This window comes from Podarcis erhardii (assembly GCF_964252035.2).
Source record: "Podarcis erhardii genome assembly, chromosome: 4".
NCBI classification, from domain to species: Eukaryota; Metazoa; Chordata; class Lepidosauria; order Squamata; family Lacertidae; genus Podarcis; species Podarcis erhardii.
The window spans coordinates 34,650-51,552 of NC_138508.1; the positions used below are offsets into that span (position 1 = coordinate 34,650).

The 16,903-nt window shown below is 52.1% G+C and overlaps 1 protein-coding gene across 8 annotated transcripts; it reads left to right on the plus strand.

The window, feature by feature from the left end:
- Positions 1-1,016: 1,016 nt before the first annotated feature.
- On the plus strand, positions 1,017-14,985 carry LOC309340465 (apical endosomal glycoprotein-like). Of its 8 annotated transcripts, none has more exons than XM_081859233.1 (28): positions 1,481-1,737; positions 1,953-2,054; positions 2,483-2,656; positions 2,745-2,873; positions 3,263-3,399; positions 3,478-3,544; positions 3,624-3,740; positions 3,843-3,992; positions 4,923-5,005; positions 5,204-5,362; positions 6,120-6,210; positions 6,662-6,817; positions 7,023-7,238; positions 7,585-7,709; positions 7,809-7,899; positions 9,651-9,755; positions 10,993-11,130; positions 12,113-12,243; positions 12,335-12,545; positions 12,634-12,765; positions 12,853-12,977; positions 13,066-13,159; positions 13,253-13,408; positions 13,519-13,638; positions 13,759-13,886; positions 14,200-14,317; positions 14,398-14,564; positions 14,743-14,985. In XM_081859233.1, exons 1-28 carry the CDS (start codon positions 1,695-1,697, stop codon positions 14,788-14,790), a joined length of 3,513 nt encoding a protein of 1,170 aa, XP_081715359.1. In that variant the 5' UTR covers positions 1,481-1,694; the 3' UTR covers positions 14,791-14,985. The 8 variants fall into 8 exon arrangements, with proteins under 8 accessions (XP_081715364.1, XP_081715358.1, XP_081715359.1 ...); XM_081859231.1 differs by having other exon boundaries at positions 1,482-1,737; positions 13,756-13,886; XM_081859235.1 differs by having other exon boundaries at positions 1,482-1,737; positions 13,253-13,342.
- The last annotated feature ends 1,918 nt before the right edge of the window (positions 14,986-16,903 follow it).

Sequence of the window (16,903 nt, forward strand, 5' to 3'; positions counted from 1 at the left end):
GGAAGGGACCCCAAGGGTCTTCCAGTCCAACCCGTTGCAAGGCAGGAATCTGCGAATGAACCACAAGGGGATTGCATTTCATAATAAGTGGAGGAATTAGGATCTTGAGGAATTACCTGGTTACAAAACCACTGCTTAAAGCAGTGGTTCATCTGAAGAATACATTGTTCAGATACAGTTTTCAATACATTGCTTGGTCACCCTTGGTTTGGCTCACAAAAGCGGCCGGAGGGGGAAAGCAACGGAGATCTGAACTCACAGCCAGTTACTCTGGAGTTGCTGTAGCCAAGGGGAACTTCCCCGCCCCAATTCAAATAAATAAAAATACTATACTGTTAAGGCTTAGGGGGGAAGAGGCCATGTCCCACTTGGCTGGGTGTGATTTATAATAATAATAATAATAATAATTTAACATTTAATGATAATCATAATTTATTACTATTTCCCAGTCACCAACAGAATATTTTTAAAAAGATAAAACATAATATACTACAAACACGCCTAACCCTTTTCTAATAACAATTATTATAATAACAATGATAACAATTTAAAAATTAATGAAAATCATAATTTATTATCCTTCCCTAGCCACTGTGGGCTCCTCCCAACAGAATATTAAAAACGCAACAAAACATAATAATTACAAACTTCCCTAAGCCTTTTATAATAATAATAAGAAGAAGAAGAAGAAGAATTTTAAAATCAATGATGATAATCATTTCTAATTATTTCTCACCCACTGTGAGTGGTGGCTCCCAACAGAATACAGTATTAAAAACACGACAAAACGCACAAGCTTCCTTCACGTAAAGGGCGTGGGAAACTCAGAGGAAAAACAGCTGAAGAGAAAACGCTGAGAAGAAAAAGCGCCAAACGGCTGGCCCCGCCCACAACCCGACCTGTGATTGGCCAAAAGGCCGACCTATTGCTGCCGAGATTTTTATTGTTGCTGTGGCTGCTCTGCGCGTGCGTTGAGTGAAGGGGTCCTGGGGGGGGCCGTTTGGACGAGGGCAACGTGACTGGAAAGAGGGAAACGGACTGGAGGCGGAAGAAAGGGCAGAAGACGCGCCACCGCCGCCATTTTTGTTGAGGGCAGTGGGGCCTAGCCTGGCCGTTGGGTGGCGCTGGTCTCCTTCGTGAGGTGGGCGCTTCGTTGGGGGTCCCTGCGGAGAAGGAAGCCGGAGGGACCTCCCCCCCAAATCCCCTCAGGGAGGAGTCCCAACAGTGCCTGAGGGGGCCTGGTTTCTCCTTGTTATTATTATTATATTGTATACTATTAAATATAATAATGATAATGATAATAATTTATATTAGTTAGATAGATAGATAGATATATAATCTTATACTTAAGGTTTATTATTATTATTATTATTATTATTGATTATCCTCATTATAAGCATTCTCCTTTTTCTCCGCCTCCTCGCAGCGTTTCCCTGAGCGCTGCTTCCAAGCTCCCTCAGGAGCAGCCCAGGTAGACTGCCTCTGGCCCAGGCGGCTCCGCCAGAGCAGAAGAGGCGCCTGGGAGCCCAGGGAAGCCCCACAAAGTGGATTCCTGTGCCCCCCCCCCGGCGTCCTTTAGGGTGCAGGGACCAAAGTCCTGATTTCTGCCTCCGCCCCGCCGGCCTTTTGCCCGCCTCGCCCTGCGGGCACTCAGATAAGTTGAGGGCGAAGTCCTGCTGGGCGCTGCTGGGCGGATGGCGCGCCTGTGGGTGCTGTGGGGTGCCCTGCTGGGCTGGGGTGAGCCGGGGGGCGAAGGGAGACGGGGGCTGTGAATCCTGTCCCTCTCTCTCTTCCATCTCTCAATTCCCAAAGTCCTGGGAATTATAGCTCTGAACAGCGGGCTGGACTAGATGACCCTTGAGGTCCTTCCATCTCTCCCATTCTAGGATGCTCCCTGTCTCTCTCACACTTCCTCTCCTTTTAATGCCACTTTCCCCCTTTTTTTCCCCTAGCTGGGTCTCCATTTCCTAGCTGGGGCGCCTATGGGAACTCAAGCGCGAGCACCTGCAACTTTGCCTGCAACCGCTGGGATTGCTCTGATGAGAGCCATTGCGGTAAGTTTTGGCGTCGCCAAAGGAATCGGGGAGACGTGCCTTGATTCCCCTCGCAGAGAGTGATTTAACCCATCTTGACATCCCTCAAAGCACCCTGGGAACTGTAGTTTCCTATGGAAGGAGAATATTTTGCACAGCCTTTCCAAGGAAACTCTGGGAGTTATAGCTCTGAGAGGGACTCCTTGGGAAACTTAACAAGCTACAGATCCCACAATGTCCCCCAAAGCACCCTAAAAACGATTGCTTGCTCTGGGCGTTGAGGGTTGCGATTCCCTTGACAGAACTACAGTTCCCAAGCCCATTTCTCTTCCCAGGGAACTCTGGGAACTGTAGCTCATGGGGGGAACAGGGGTCTCCTAACAGCAATTGGTGCCCAGAATGCTGGGAACTGTAGCTTGCTCAGGGCACCTGATTCCTTCTCCTTCCAGGCTACCGGAATGGGCTGGCACTGCCAGGTGCCGCCTTGGCCTGCGACTTTGAAGGCACCACCTGCGGCTGGGAGGACGTCAGCACATCTGGGTACCGGTGGCACCCAGGGCGGGGCGGAGGCTGGGCACACGGCGCCGACCCCCCCTTCGACCACACGCTGGGCACCGACCAGGGTAAACGTGCTTCATTTGAAGGGAGGGGAAGCATTGCTTAGCGGTTAGAGCACCCCTTTGACCTGGCGCCCCCCCGACCTCCCTTCAGGCTGGTACATGAGCACCTCAGAGCAGCGAGCCAAGCCACCTGCCGCCCCCGCCCGACTCCGCTCCCCAACCCTGAGCGACGCAGCCTCAACCTGTGAGCTCCGCGCCTGGTACAGCATGGCCGAGACTGGTAAGCTTGGGGCGCTGGCGGTCGGAAATCCAACAGGCGCAGAGCCACCTGCTCAGCCTTTTCCCCAGTGTGGTGGGGGAAATGCCGCCTGGCCCGGTACTCATAATTGCATATCAATATTACATAATACGTTTCTAAACTGCAGGACGTATTGTATCAGATAATTATTATTTATTGATTTCCAGACTACTGACCAACCTGGTAGGGTCGGTGTAAAGAAATACCATCCTGATCATTCTTATCTTGACATTTACTGATGCCCTGCTTCCCACCCCCATTGGGGACTGATAAAAACGAGAGCGGCTGAGACGAGATGGCAATCTGCAATCCTCACCAGGGTCAGACTAGATGACCCCCGGGTCCCTCACCCCTCCGCCCTTCCCCTGCAGGACTCAACGGGAGCTTCACATTGGAGTTGAGCCATGGCGGCGGCCACGTTGTCCCCCTGTGGCGAAGTCCCGCCTCGTCCTCTGGTGCCTGGCGCCCCCTGCTGGCCTACACCGGAAGAGTCCGCGGCGCTTTCCAGGTGGGTCTTGGGCTCCTCGCTCTCCCTGGCCGGCTCCTTCTCCGGAGCATGTCAAGAGCGCTGCCTCCCCCTCCACAGGTGACCTTCTCCTCGGTGGCGAGCGTGGCGCTGGACGATGTGCAGTTCAGGAACTGTGGCCCCCAAAGTAAGGCTTTCTTTTCCGCCAACCAGATAGACTGCCTCTGGGCTTGGAGGCTCCCCATTCACCGTCCCAACATTTCCAGGTCCCCGGAGCTGCGCCCCAGACGAGCGCCCGTGCCTGCCAAGCGGCTGCGTGGCCCCTGCCCGCCATTGTGATGGCACCGAGGACTGCAGCGACGGCAGCGACGAACAGGGTTGCGGTGAGCAGTCGGGGCCGGGGGGGACGACATGGGCGCCACCGGAAGGGGGGAGGGTGGAAAAGGCACCTTGGGACCCCCTCCTCACCTGCCTTTCTCCCCCAGAGACCTTCCTCTCGTGCCCCTTCGAGGAGGACTGGTGCAGGTGGACAGCGGATGCCAACCAGAACCTCTCCTGGGCGAGAAACTGCAGCTCCCAGGTGCCGTCGTCCCCAGCCCGTCCCACCCGCGACCACACCACCAACACGCCGGAAGGTGGGTGCTGGTTGTTAATATGTAGAGGATGCCAGCGAGGCTGAATCTTTCCGTAAAGAAATGATTTGAATCAAGTCTTACCAACTCGGGGCATGTGTAGAGTTCTGCGCCTCCAGGAGCTCACAACTATCTTTCTGAGGTCATTTATACGTGTGGGGGGGCACGATATTGACATAGATAGAGATCATTTAAACATAGAGATAATTTATAGGCAGAGATACACATAATAAATAGCTCTGTTCCATGAGCATAACTGTAGGCATATATGTGTATAAATATAAATAAAATGAATGTGTATATATGTGTGTGTGCGTGTATATATATATATATATATGTACATATGTAAATGAAATGTGTATTTACATATGTATATGCGTTTGTATATAAATAAATAAATAAATAAATAAATAAGGGGATATGGGTATATGTGTGTATAGATACGCGTGTATAGATTTATAAATATAATTGATATATGCATATGTGTGCATATATAGATATAGATATAAAATGAATATCTATATGCAATGTATGTGTCTTTATAGATGACATAGAATCATAGAATTCTAGAATTGCAGAGTTGGAAGGGACACTTCAGGTAATCAAGGCAGGAATCTTTTGCCCAAATTGGGGCTCGAACCCACGACCCTGAGATTAAGAGGAGAAAACCAGCCAGATGGGTGGGGTATAATAATAATAATAATAATAATAATAATAATAATAATAATAATAATAATAATAATGGTAGTCTATTAATGGTAGACTCTGGTACTCTACCAACTGAGCTCTACATATATTTATAGATCTTGTGATTGTATAACAGAGCTTTACAAACTTTTTACGTTGGGGTCACAGTGACAAATAAATCTTGATCTTGGGGTGGCATCTCGCTGGCCGTGCCTCAGCTCCCTCTTTCGCTCTCCTCTCTCACAGGGCACTTCATCTACGTGGCCGGCACCCAGCCGGGCCGAGCTGAGCTGGTCAGCCCCACCCTGGTGGCGGACGGGTCCTGCCATGTGAGTCCCTCATCATCATCATCATCATTTACGATTTATTATTTGTGAAAATATGGGAGGAGGTTATTATCATTGTTTACTATTTGTTTTCTACGGAAATATGGGCCAATATTGATTATTGAATATGAAGAATATCGGCCGCCCCTGTACTGGCGAACGGCTCGGACCCTCGGCTCTAGCGCTACGTTTCCCTTCCAGCTGGTGCTCTATGCCCACCTGCACGGGTCGGACGCCAACCGCCTGAACGTCTACTCCCAGTCGGAGACAAAGAGGGAGCTGATCCTCAGCCGTGCCGGCGACCTGGGCGACTTCTGGTTCCGCCAGGAAGCCACTTTCAATGGCACCGAGGACTTCCAGGTACCCCCAATCCCTGTAAAGGCAGAGGAGCACTGCTGGTGCCAGGAATTTGGCAGCCCTGCCCTGACTTCAGGGTTCGACATTCACCAGGCATTTTTGGCGCCAGGTTGGCCACATCTCCCTCGGGCAGGGCCCTTAAGCAGAAGGGCTTATTTCAAAAAAATGGGACCCCAGCGGTCATGTAGTCCAACCCGCTCCAAGGCAGCCATCTTTGCTCAAACTCTCCAAGCTTTTCTTCCAAACTTCCTAAGAAGGAGAGGCTTCTTATTGCCCCTTTTTCTCCTCCCTTCTTCCCTACAATAACCTTGCCAGCAACACCCCCAACCCTTGCCAGGTAGGCTCAGAGGAGGCGACAGACTCCAGGGTCTGCTTCCTGACTGAGTGAGGATTCAAACACGGATCTCGGACACTAAGGACTGCGCCACACTGCCTTCCCAGAGCACTTCTGCAATATGATAGTCAGCAAATAAATAGGGGGAATAAAGAAATATAGTCAAGTCAGTCAGTCAGTCAGTCAGTCAGTCAGTCAGTCAGCCAGCCAGCCAGCCAGCCAGCCAGTCAATAAATAAATAAATAAATAAATAAGGGAAATAAAGAAATATAGTCTTTTCCTGGGATTTACTCTGGATGTTTTAATGCCAACTGCTTGGAAGTGTTTTTTTTTCCAAATATAAAGTGGTACAGAAAGGAAATGGAGAACGCTCATAATAAGTAAAAAAAGAAAAGGGTTTCTCTCGGACTCGCTCCCTCCTTCCAGATTGTCCTTGAGGGCGTCATCGGGAAGGATCCCCAAAGCAGCATCGCTCTGGATGACCTGATCCTGTCTCCCGGTTGCATCCAGCAAAGTGGTGAGGGGGAAAGGCGTTGAAAGAAGGCTCTGGTTCTATTGAGGGCAATTCTTTCTCCCAAAATATTTCACATGGGTCATATCCGCATATGTGCACATGTATGTGTAATGACTGCTTGTCAATATTAAGAAGATGCCAGCAAGGCTGAATCTTTCTGTAAAAAAACTGGTTTAAATCAAGTCTGACTGACTTGGGATTTAAATGGTGGTTTCAATTGTCATTAAAATTGATTTCATTTCAATCAAATCCACCCTGCTCTGAAAATTTATTATTCCAAAAAGGAAACCTTCTTCTGGTTGTTGATATTAAGATACCAGCAAGGTTGAATCTTTTTGTAACAAAAATGACCTATGGGAATGGGACCCCCAGGGTCATCCAATCCAACCCCACCTTTTGGGCTGCAACCGATGAAGAGTTCCGGACATTGACGCCCCCTTCCCTCCCCATCCAGGCCTGCTCTCCGCTCCCCGCACCGAGCAACCACCTGAACCAGTGCCCTGCAAGGACGACCAGTTTGCCTGTGACAGTGGGGCACGCTGCCTCGGCAGCGAGCAAGTGTGTGACTTCAAGGCCGACTGCGACGACGACACCGACGAGAGCCAATGTGGTGAGCGTCTGCCGTGGGCCTCCGTTAACCCGTGGAACTGCCTGCCACAGGAGTCTCTTGTGACACGGAAAGCAGATTCCCTGCTGGGCCTGAGCCCACCCAGGGGTGGCACCTGGGCACCCTAAAATCTGCTTTGGGCATCACAGAATGATAGCTGGAGTCATCTAGCCCAGCCCTGATCCCAGCAGCCCCTGTCCTTTCCTAGGAGCCAGCAATTTCACCCATGGCATGGGCGGCTGGGCGGACGTCAGCGTGGGCCGGATCCAGTGGGTCAACGCGGGGCCGGATCCTGCGTCGCCCGGACTGGGCCTGGGCCAGGCTCCGGGGCAGATGCTCTCCCTCGCCAGGGCCACCACGCCGCTCCTGGGGCCTTCCAGCTGGGCCTGCGCCGTGGAGCTGCAGTTCAACACCGGCCCTCAAGGTAGGTGCAGCCGGGGGGCCAATTCAGGGAGGACCAGATCCATTTTCCATGTAAACGCGCAGGAGCTGCGACATGCAGGCAGACGCATGCAAATTATTATTATTTACTATCATCATTGACTATTATTTACAGAAATATTGGAGCAGATTTTGTGATTTAATTTGGATTTTTAAAACAAAGTGCTTTGGGAGGAAAAATCTTTCTCAAGATTTCCTCTTTAAGTGACATCAGAGTCCAAAGGCTACTCCCCGGGAAATAAGGATTTATTTTAAGTTATTCACGTGTGCTAAAACTCAGTAAAAATAATCCTGATTGTTTAACCACACCAGTCGCGCTCTTTTCCCAGGGTTCCTGGCTCTGGCTGTCACCGACGCAGCGCCGGGCCGGTGGTTGTGGCACGCCCAGGGCAATGGCACCGCCTCCTGGCAGCACACCACCGTGGCCCTGGGTGCGAGAGAACGGCCTTTCCAGGTGAGCCAGCAGCTCCCCCACCCCCACCCCGCCTGAGGTGGGTGACAGCGGGTTGGGCTGGATGACCCCTGAGGTTCCCTTATCTCTGTCTCCCCGAAGCTGGAGCTCCTGGCAACGGAGGAGGATCTTGCCCTGGCCATCGAGAGCGTGGCCTTTCTGGACTGCGGTGCTTCCCTCTCGCGCCCCTCAGGTATGTCACCATCGGAGGGCGCTGATTCCCCTCCGCCCGTCAGAATCATTCTTCAACATTTTCCCAATTTGGGGCCGCTATTGTTTTAGCCAGGCATCCCCAACCTTCGGCCCTCCAGATGTTTTGGACTACAATTCCCATCATTCCTGACCACTTGTCCTGTTAGCTAGGGATCATGGGAGTTGTAGGTCAAAACATCTGGAGGGCCGCAGGTTGGGGATGACTGGATCCATCAGCTGCTGGGAGTCCCTGTCGGGGGGTGGGGGTGGAATGCATGCTATTAATAATAATAATGATGACAATGATGATGCTTCAGTTTGAAGAATCGTTACTAGTTTTGTAATGATTTCCCCATCCTAAATTTCTCTAAACTGCCTGGGAGGAAGGCAGGATATAGTATAATATGTATATATTATAGATATATATATAAATATATATACACATACACATAATAAATAAATATATACATAAAAATACATAATAAATATAGACATCGTATCAATTTATACATAGCAATAACAACAATAGAATACTGGGCACAATAACAATAGTAAGAACAGTAACATGATACTGGGCCCAATATAATACAGGGTAAGTACACATGTTCCACAGGGCCTCCTTTAAAAGACTCACCCAGTATATTGTTGTTATTATTATTAATAATAATAATAATAATAATAATAATCCGCTTCTTCCTCAGGGTGTGACAGTCCAAAAATGATTGTTTTCCTTATTATGCTGTCTTTTACCATGCTTTGATTTATGCTCTGTAAAATAGGCTCTGAAAACTGTACACTGCCCTGAGATCTTTGGATTAACGCTAGTATATACTAATCTTAATATACTTATTGTCAGGGGCTCAGGAGCAGAGGCACAGGAGAAGGAGGAAATGGAGAGCGAGGGGGAGGAATCCGAGGGAAGCACAGGAGATGAAAGTGGTCCGAGGGATTCCATGAGCCTCTCCAGCGAATCGGAAGATTCACAGAAGGGAGCGCCGATGGCCAGGGCAAGGGGGGTGCCAAGGGGGAAACCCCAGAAGGAAGGGGCCAGCGGGGACTCCCAGAGCAGCAGTTGGAAATCAGGACCAGCTTCCCCACCAGAGCGCAGTGGGGGGGAGGAGTCCCAGGCATCGGGACCAGTGTTCTCACCACCAGCGAGAGGAGATGAGTCAGGATTGACCACGCCTCCATCGGAGAGCGGGGAAACGGTCAAGAGGAAAGTTACCGGCTGGGCGCTCGCGCCAAGTTCAAAGGTACAGGCGAGCGGCACAGCAGGCAGCCCGGATAGGGAGCCAGGTCCTAAAGCCCGCCGGAAGGAGGGGCAAGACTCAGGGGGGTCAGCGTCAGAAGAGTCCAGAAAGGAGGAAAGCCCAGGGGGCAGAAGGACCCAGAGGAGGAAAGAACAACGGAAGAGGTGGAGTAAAGCTAGAGTCTTAAACTGGTGTCTAGGAGGCGGAGACTCAGATGGAGCTTCGCCGGTCTAGCTTCTAAGACGTAGAGTTGCACGCTGCGGTTTGGAAATGGAAACTAACCTTCAATAAAGACTTTTATACGTTATTACTGGCTAGCGTTGGTCCTCTGTGAGCTGGGACCTAGAGGCAGCTCTGACACTTATGATATATAATGTAATAATGATGATTATAATAAGAATCATAATATTAATAAGAAGCTATCTAAGTGTGTGTGTGTGTTCTTCCCCCCGACGGTCTCTCTCTCTCTCTCTCTCTCTCTCTCTCTCTTCCTCCCCCGCAGGGCTGTCGTGCAACTTTGAGAGCGACCTGTGTGGATGGTTTGCTGAGCCGGGCGACGGGTTTGAGTGGCGCCTCCACATCGGCCAGGACCACACGACGGGCAGAGGTAGGAAGATTTGAACCCAAGACCTTCCCTTTCAGAAAGCTGCTTGTGTTTCCAGTCCTCCTGCGCTGGTTTGGCAAGGAGCAAAGGTTTGCTGTCGAAATTATTCCACTCCCATGGCCAAATCGGGTGGAATTATGCTGATAATGTCACTATAAGTTGCTACACTATAAGTTTCAGCTGAATTTGGAGAAAGGGTTTGCAGCTTTTGCGGGATCTGCTCCTTGCAAAAGAGCATAAAGCCTGCCAATTTTGAGAACAAACCTGATTTGCGATGGGGGTGGAATAATTTCAATTGCAATTTGTGCACCCAAAGCAGCTCACAGCTCATGGGGCAAACCTTGACACATCCCAAAAGAGATTTCTTTTTTGAAATTGAAATGGTTGTTGTGATTAATTTGATATTATGCTGCTGTTACTGGTTTAAGGTTTGAATGAAAGATGCCTCCTCAAATGTGCTCTTATGTTCCAGTTCCATATGGGCGGGGTATAAATAATTTATTATTATTATTATTATTATTATTATTATATTATGCGGTTGGATATAAATCACATTAATAGTACAGTGGTGCCTCGCAAGACGAAATTAATCCGTTCCGCGATTCTCTTCGTCTAGCGGTTTTTTCGTCTTGCGAAGCAAGCCCATTGACGGCTTAGCGGATTAGCGCTATTAGCGGTCTAGCGGCTTTTAGCGATCAGCTGAGAGGCGGCTTATCAGCGGAACAGCTGATAAGCGGCTTAGCGGCTTAGGAAAGGGGGGGGGAGCGAAAAAAACCCGCGGGAACTCGCAAGATTTTTTCGTCTTGCGAAGCAACCCCATAGAGAAATTCGTTTAGCGAAGCGCCTCCAAAACGGAAAACCCTTTCGTCTAGCGGGTTTTCCGTCTTGCGAGGCATTCGTCTTGCGGGGCACCACTGTAATTGTAATAGTAATAACTGCCCGTCTCCAAATCACACAGTCGGGTTCGTAGGCTCGACCAAATGACTTAAACCATTCCTAAGTTTGCCAAGAATTTCTAGATGGCTCGAAAAACCTCATTTTGGGAATAAAACAAAAAAATCAATCATTGATCCAGTTTCAGTCCCACAAACTATCCCTTGTCGGGGAGTTCCAAAGGAGGCAGCTGCTCTCTGAAATGGAGCTTAGAGGGCAAGTCTCAGGGGGCAAGCAGGTGGATTTTGAGGGCAAGCTGAGCCTTGGCGCAAATTTGAACCCAGGACCTGACCCTGTTGCCCCACAGGTTCTTTGCTCTCGGCGGACCCTGCGGCACCCGGATCCTGCGGCCGGCGGGCGAGGCTGGTCTCTGCCCCCCAAGCTTCGCTGACACTGTCCAACGCCTGCCTCTCCTTCTGGTACCGCCTGGAAGGGCCCCAGATTGGTAAGGGCGGCTTTCAAGTGGCAGGCAGTTCCCCAGATGGTGCAGGTTTGAGAGCAAGATGCTGGGAAGGCCCAGGGCGCAAGGAGGTGCCAGCCTGACAATCAAGTGGCAGGGAGTTCCAATGGAGGAGACATTCAGATCTCCAGAGGTGAGGGGATTTCTTCATCTCAAGTAGCAGGGAGTTCCCAAGATGGCAAGCACTGCAAGTCCATCCAGGAGGGAGGAGGCCATTCAGTCAGCTGGCATGCGGGCCGAGATTTCCAAAGGGAGTTTTCGTCAAGGAAGAGGGCGGGACTCAAACCTGCAGCTTCAGCTCTAGCAAGGAATTTCAGCGGAGGGAGGGATGCCCTCGAAGGAGTGGCGTCGCCGGAGACTTTTCAGATGAGAATAATGGAGCTGCCACCATCCTATACCCCAAAGTCTCAGGGAGGTTCACAGACAAATGAACAAATATTAATTTGTTATTGAGAAATAGTATTTCTTATTGCTTATTATCATTTTTATATTATATTTTTATATTATTTATATTGTATTTATAAAAAAAAATTATGAAATTCTTATATTATCATATAAAAAGAATGATAAGGATAAATAATGGTAAAAAGTACTATTTCTCAATAACGAATATTGGTGACAAGTTATAATCCAGAAAAATTAAGAACACCGGTTGATGGTATTAAATGATGAGTGGTAATGAGCCACGATGATGATGATGATGATGATGATGATGATGATGATGTATTTATACCCCGCCTATCTGGGCAGCTTCCAACCAGATATTAAAAACAATACAGCATAAATAACAATCAGCAAGAATCCTTTAAAATAAATAATAGCTTAATGCTTATAGCAGTTAAGAAAAGGAAATACAGTAGTAAGAATAATGAACAAAGATAAAAACACATAGCGGTTGGGGGAAAGGATGAGATGATGATGATGATATAATAGCAATTAATGGAGCCCCTACCCCCCTCTTTCCCAGGCACCTTCAACCTGCTAGTGAAATCCGCCGGTGCCGCAGAGGAAGTTCTGTGGACCCGGGCGGGGAGTCAGGGTGCCGCTTGGCGCCGTGCCTCGGCCACAATTCCCCAGCATCTGCTGCCCGGCTTCCAGGTGAGGTCTTGGGATCGAATCCAGCCTAGAATAAGAACAAGCAAAATCATCGTGAATAACAGCACCGGAAACTATTTTCTTTCCATTCCAGGTGATCTTTGAGCTGCTCCGCGATGGCTTCGTGGGAACCGTGGCACTGGACGATGTAGCACTGGCGCCCGGCCCCTGCGCCACCCCCCTCCGCTGCAACTTTGAGGAGCCCGGCGCCTGCAATGTTTTGGGAGGAGGGTGGGTGCGGCGGCAGGGCGGCGGCACCTCAGGGCAAGGCCCGCCCTATGACCGCACCCTTGGCACGTCGGAGGGTGAGTGACGCCAGGGTCAGGCTGGATGACTGCCGGGGTCCCAATATGGAAGGAGACCCCAACTGGAACTCACCGCTTCCCTCCCCAGGACACTACATGGTTGCCGACACCAGCGCCCTGACAGCGGGAGAAGCGGCGCTGCTGCGGACGGGGATGTACCTGCCGCTGGGGGGCACCCACTGTGTCGGATTCTGGTACTACCTGAGCGCTGGAGACGCAGGTAAAAGCTTGGGGTGGGATGGATGACCCACCAGGGTCCCGCCCTGCCAGAAAGCTTGATGACTCCACCGAGGCGCTCTCTCGCCAGGCTCTCTGCGCGCCTCCGTGGAGGAAGAGGGCGGGAGGCAGGCCGAGGCGCTGGCAGCGGGTTCAAGGCGGCACGGGAGCTGGCGCTACGCAAATTTCACGGCGGAAGTTAGCGGCGAGTGGCGGGTGAGCACCAAAGGGGAGCGTCGGGTTGGGGGAATGGTGGTGGGTTTCAGTTTGTGGCAGCATGCGGACCCCCCTCTCTCTGGCGCAGGTGGCTTTTGCGGCAGAAGGCGATGGAGGGGCTGTGCCGTCGTATGTGGCGCTCGACGACCTTGAGGTGACACCGGGGAGCTGCCTCAGTGCTGGTAAGTCTTGGGAGTTGTAGCGCTGCATGACCAAAGGGTTCGGGGTGCAGAATATTGCCAGGAAATTGACTGCTCTGGCTTCTCTCCGCTCAGGCTCATGCGATTTTGAATCCGGAACCTGTGGCTGGAGGAAGCCCCACGGTGATTGGCGGAGCTGGGATTGGGCCGGGGCGGGCACAGAAGGTGAGTCTCGCACCCGGTACCCCCAAGCGTCTGGGGCGGGAGGCTTACGACTTACGACCCTGCAAGGTGGCTCGAGGGGATGGGAATGAATCGTCACAATAATGGTTTGCTCTCAGCCGGGTCCGGGTGCGAGTAATCGGGCTTCTCTCCCGATTATTATTTTCATTTCTCTCTAGGGCGCCACATCTCCGTCCAGGTGGGCGCAGGACACCACGCTGCCCGCCTCACCAGCGAGACCCTTGAAGGCACCGGCTGCTTCCACTTCCGCTACCGCATGGCCTTCCAGGGGAAAAGTGGTGAGTCAGGTTTTACTTGGGCCGGTGGAACTCCCTGATGCAGGAAGGGAATTATTGCGGAGCCTCTGGCACCCGAACCCACTGCCTACATGACTCCGCCTTCCTTTCCCTCCCCAGCAGGCAATGCTGAGCTCCGGGTGCTCCTGTCCAGCCCGCAGGGGGAGCGTGTGGTCTGGCGGGCAGCCAGCCACCAAGGTTGGGCCTGGCGGGAGGAGAGGCTTCTCATTGACAGCGGTGGTGAGTTCCAGGTAAGCCATCTCAGAAAGTTTGGTGCCTTTGAGACTGCCTGCCACTATATTATTCCTATTAAACTCCTTTAAATGTGACGGACTTTGTCCACCTTTGGGACTGCCTGCCACTGGCTGCCCTATAAAGACGTGGGGCTTTTCGGTTCGAAAAAGAGAATCCCAATTACCCCTTTGGGACTTCTTGCCACGGCACCATGAAACTTTGGGACTCCCTGCCACTTTGGAACGCCTCTGGCATGAGACGTTCAGCAGGTGGCGGATTCGAATTCCTTCCTGGCAGGAGGCACTGCTGGTTTGAACCCATGTCTCGCAGGTGGTGTTGGAAGTGGGCGCTGGCGATTGGTCCGGCACGGGCACCATTGCAGTGGACGACGTAGCATACGTGGCAGGAGGCGGGTGCGAGGAGCGGGGCCAGGAGAGCGGTGGTGAAGGTAAGGGGAGGCCCAATGCTTTGGGGATCCGGGGTTTGAGAGACACACAGGCGCATACAAAGGGAGTCTTCCCCCCCCAGGGAGCAGTGCCCCCACCCTGCCTTGGGAGGCTGCCGTTGCATCCGCAGCCGCCTGCGCCCTTTTTGGGGGGCTCCTGGCCTGGGCCGTCGCTCACCGCTGTCGGAAGAAGTGCTGGCCGTTGGAGGCGCCCCAGTTCGAGGCCTTCGACAATGTTGCCTTCCAAGACGTGAGTCCCTCACACCCTGGACCCCCTGTCCCACCCCCAGCCCCGTCCCCCTTCCATACGCCAGAGGCAGTCTACCTGCCTCCCTGTGATAAGAGGTGGGGCCTCCAGGGCCAGAGGCAGCTTACCTGCATTGGTGAATTCCATGCCTGGCCATGAACTACCCGCTTTGCATTCGCAGGACCAGGTTCGGATCGTGGAGCTGCCCATCAGCGCGCCAACAGACTAGCCCCTTTCTCCCCAGAAGGATGCCTGCCTAGCTGGCGGGTTGGACTGGATGACCCTCAGATCCCTTTCTGTCTGGGCACCATTTCTCTGGACGTGCTGAAGGCGGACAACACGAAACAAAGGAGAAAACTGTGGCGTTTTTGCCGTAGCCGTTCTCGTCTCCTGTGAAATAAAATGGGATTTCTGCCCAAAAAAATGGTGTCGGGGTGTCTGTGCACGAACAGAGCTCAGGGAGTTTGGGACGGAGGGGGGGAACAGCCTGCTCCCGGGGCAGAGGAAGAGATCTGTCTTGGTCCCCACTTCGTGGGGGAATGGACTAGATGCCTCTTGGGGTCCCATCTCTGCATTTCAGGGGTCAGACTAGATGTGTTTTAACTATGAGTCCGTAAGTGACTGTGGAGGCCAATTCTGGATCCACACGTCCTTTCACAGAGGGGACATTGGGTTCCGGGCGGGAGTTGATCACGGTGTAGATTTGCCAATGGTCAGGATGGGAGTTACAGCTCGGCAACATCTGGAGTGTCAAAGGTTCCCCATTTCTGGATTACAGGCACTGGCAGAGGAAGAGGGTAGTGGGGGGAGCTCACTGCCCCCAGCAGCGCAATCCCGGTGGGGTGCCATTGCAACTGGCCCCCGCCCATGCTGGGCATCACGCCCCTGCGGGCAGTGTGCCACGCCCCCACCTGCTCTCCACTCGCCCCCCCCCCCCGCTGCCGGAGCATGAAGCTCCACCACTAATTACTGGATCTATCCAAAGATACCTACTGTATGTCCCCCACAAGGTCTTCCAGCATATTTGCATGCCAAGTGGCATCTATTCCCTCCCCCCAAAAATAATGTTCTCTTTAATAGTGGAGGTTGAAATGATTGATAGCTATAACAGTGGTTACCAAAAGGTGCTTCTAGAGTCCTTTGGTCACAGGAACATATGTGTTATTGTCAGGGGTTCAGAAGGAGAGACACAGGAGGGGGAGCAAATGGAGAGTGAGGAGGAGGAGTACGAGGGGGGAGCAGGCAGTGACAGTGGAAAGAGTTATTCCACAAGCCTCTCCAGCGAATCGGAGGACTCACAGAAGGGAGCGCCGATGGCCAGGGCGAGGGGGGTTCCAGGGGGGAAGCCCCAGGAGGAAGGGGCCAGCGGGGAGTCCCTGAGCAGCAGTTGGAAATCAGGACCAGCTTCCCCACCAGAGTGCAGTGGGGAGGGGGAGTCCCAGGAATCGGGACCAGTGCTCTCACCACCAGCGGGAGGAGAGGAGTCAGGTTTGGTCACGCCCACATCAGGAAGCGGGGAAACGGTCAGGAGGAAGGTTACCGGCTGGGCGCGCGCGCCAAGTTCAAATGTACAGGTGAGCGGCACAGCAGGGAGCCCGGGTAGGGAGCCAGGTCCTAAAGCCCGCCGGAAGGAAGGGGAAGACCAAGGGGGGGTCAGCGTCAGAAGAGTCCAGGAAGGAGGAGACCCCAGAGGGCAGAAAGACCCAGCGAAGGAAAGAACAGCGTAGGAGGTGGAGCCGGGCGAGGATCTTAAACTGGTGTGGGAGGAGCAGTGAGTCAGAGGGGACTTAGCCGGTCTAGCGTCGAGACGTGGGTCTGCGCGCCCAGAGCTTTGAAATGGAAACTAAACTTCAATAAAGACTTTGTATATTATATCCACCGGGCGTTGGTCCTCTGTGAGCTGGGATCTAGAGGCAGACCTGACAGTTATTAATGTAAGTATAATTTTTTTTAATTGTAGCCAATGTAGCATCAGAGGTTAAGCAGATTTTAATATGTAGAAGTAGTCCATTAACAATGGGAAATGAGTATGTCCATCCACTTCCTGCCCCAAAATGATGAGTATAGCAAAGAGCAAGTGTCAGGGGCTCAGGAGCAGAGGCACAGGGGAGAGAGGAAACTGAGAGCGAAGGGGAAGAATCTGAGGGCAGCGTAGGGGAGTATGACAGTGGCCCGAGAGATTCCATGAGTTTCTCCAGCGATTCAGAAGATTCCCAGAGGGGGGCGCCGATGGCCAGGGCAAGGGGGGTGCCAGGGGGGACGCACCAGAAGCAAGGGGCCAGCGGGGACTCCCAAAGCAGCAGCGGAAGATCAGGACCAGTTCCCCCACCAGAGCGGAGTGG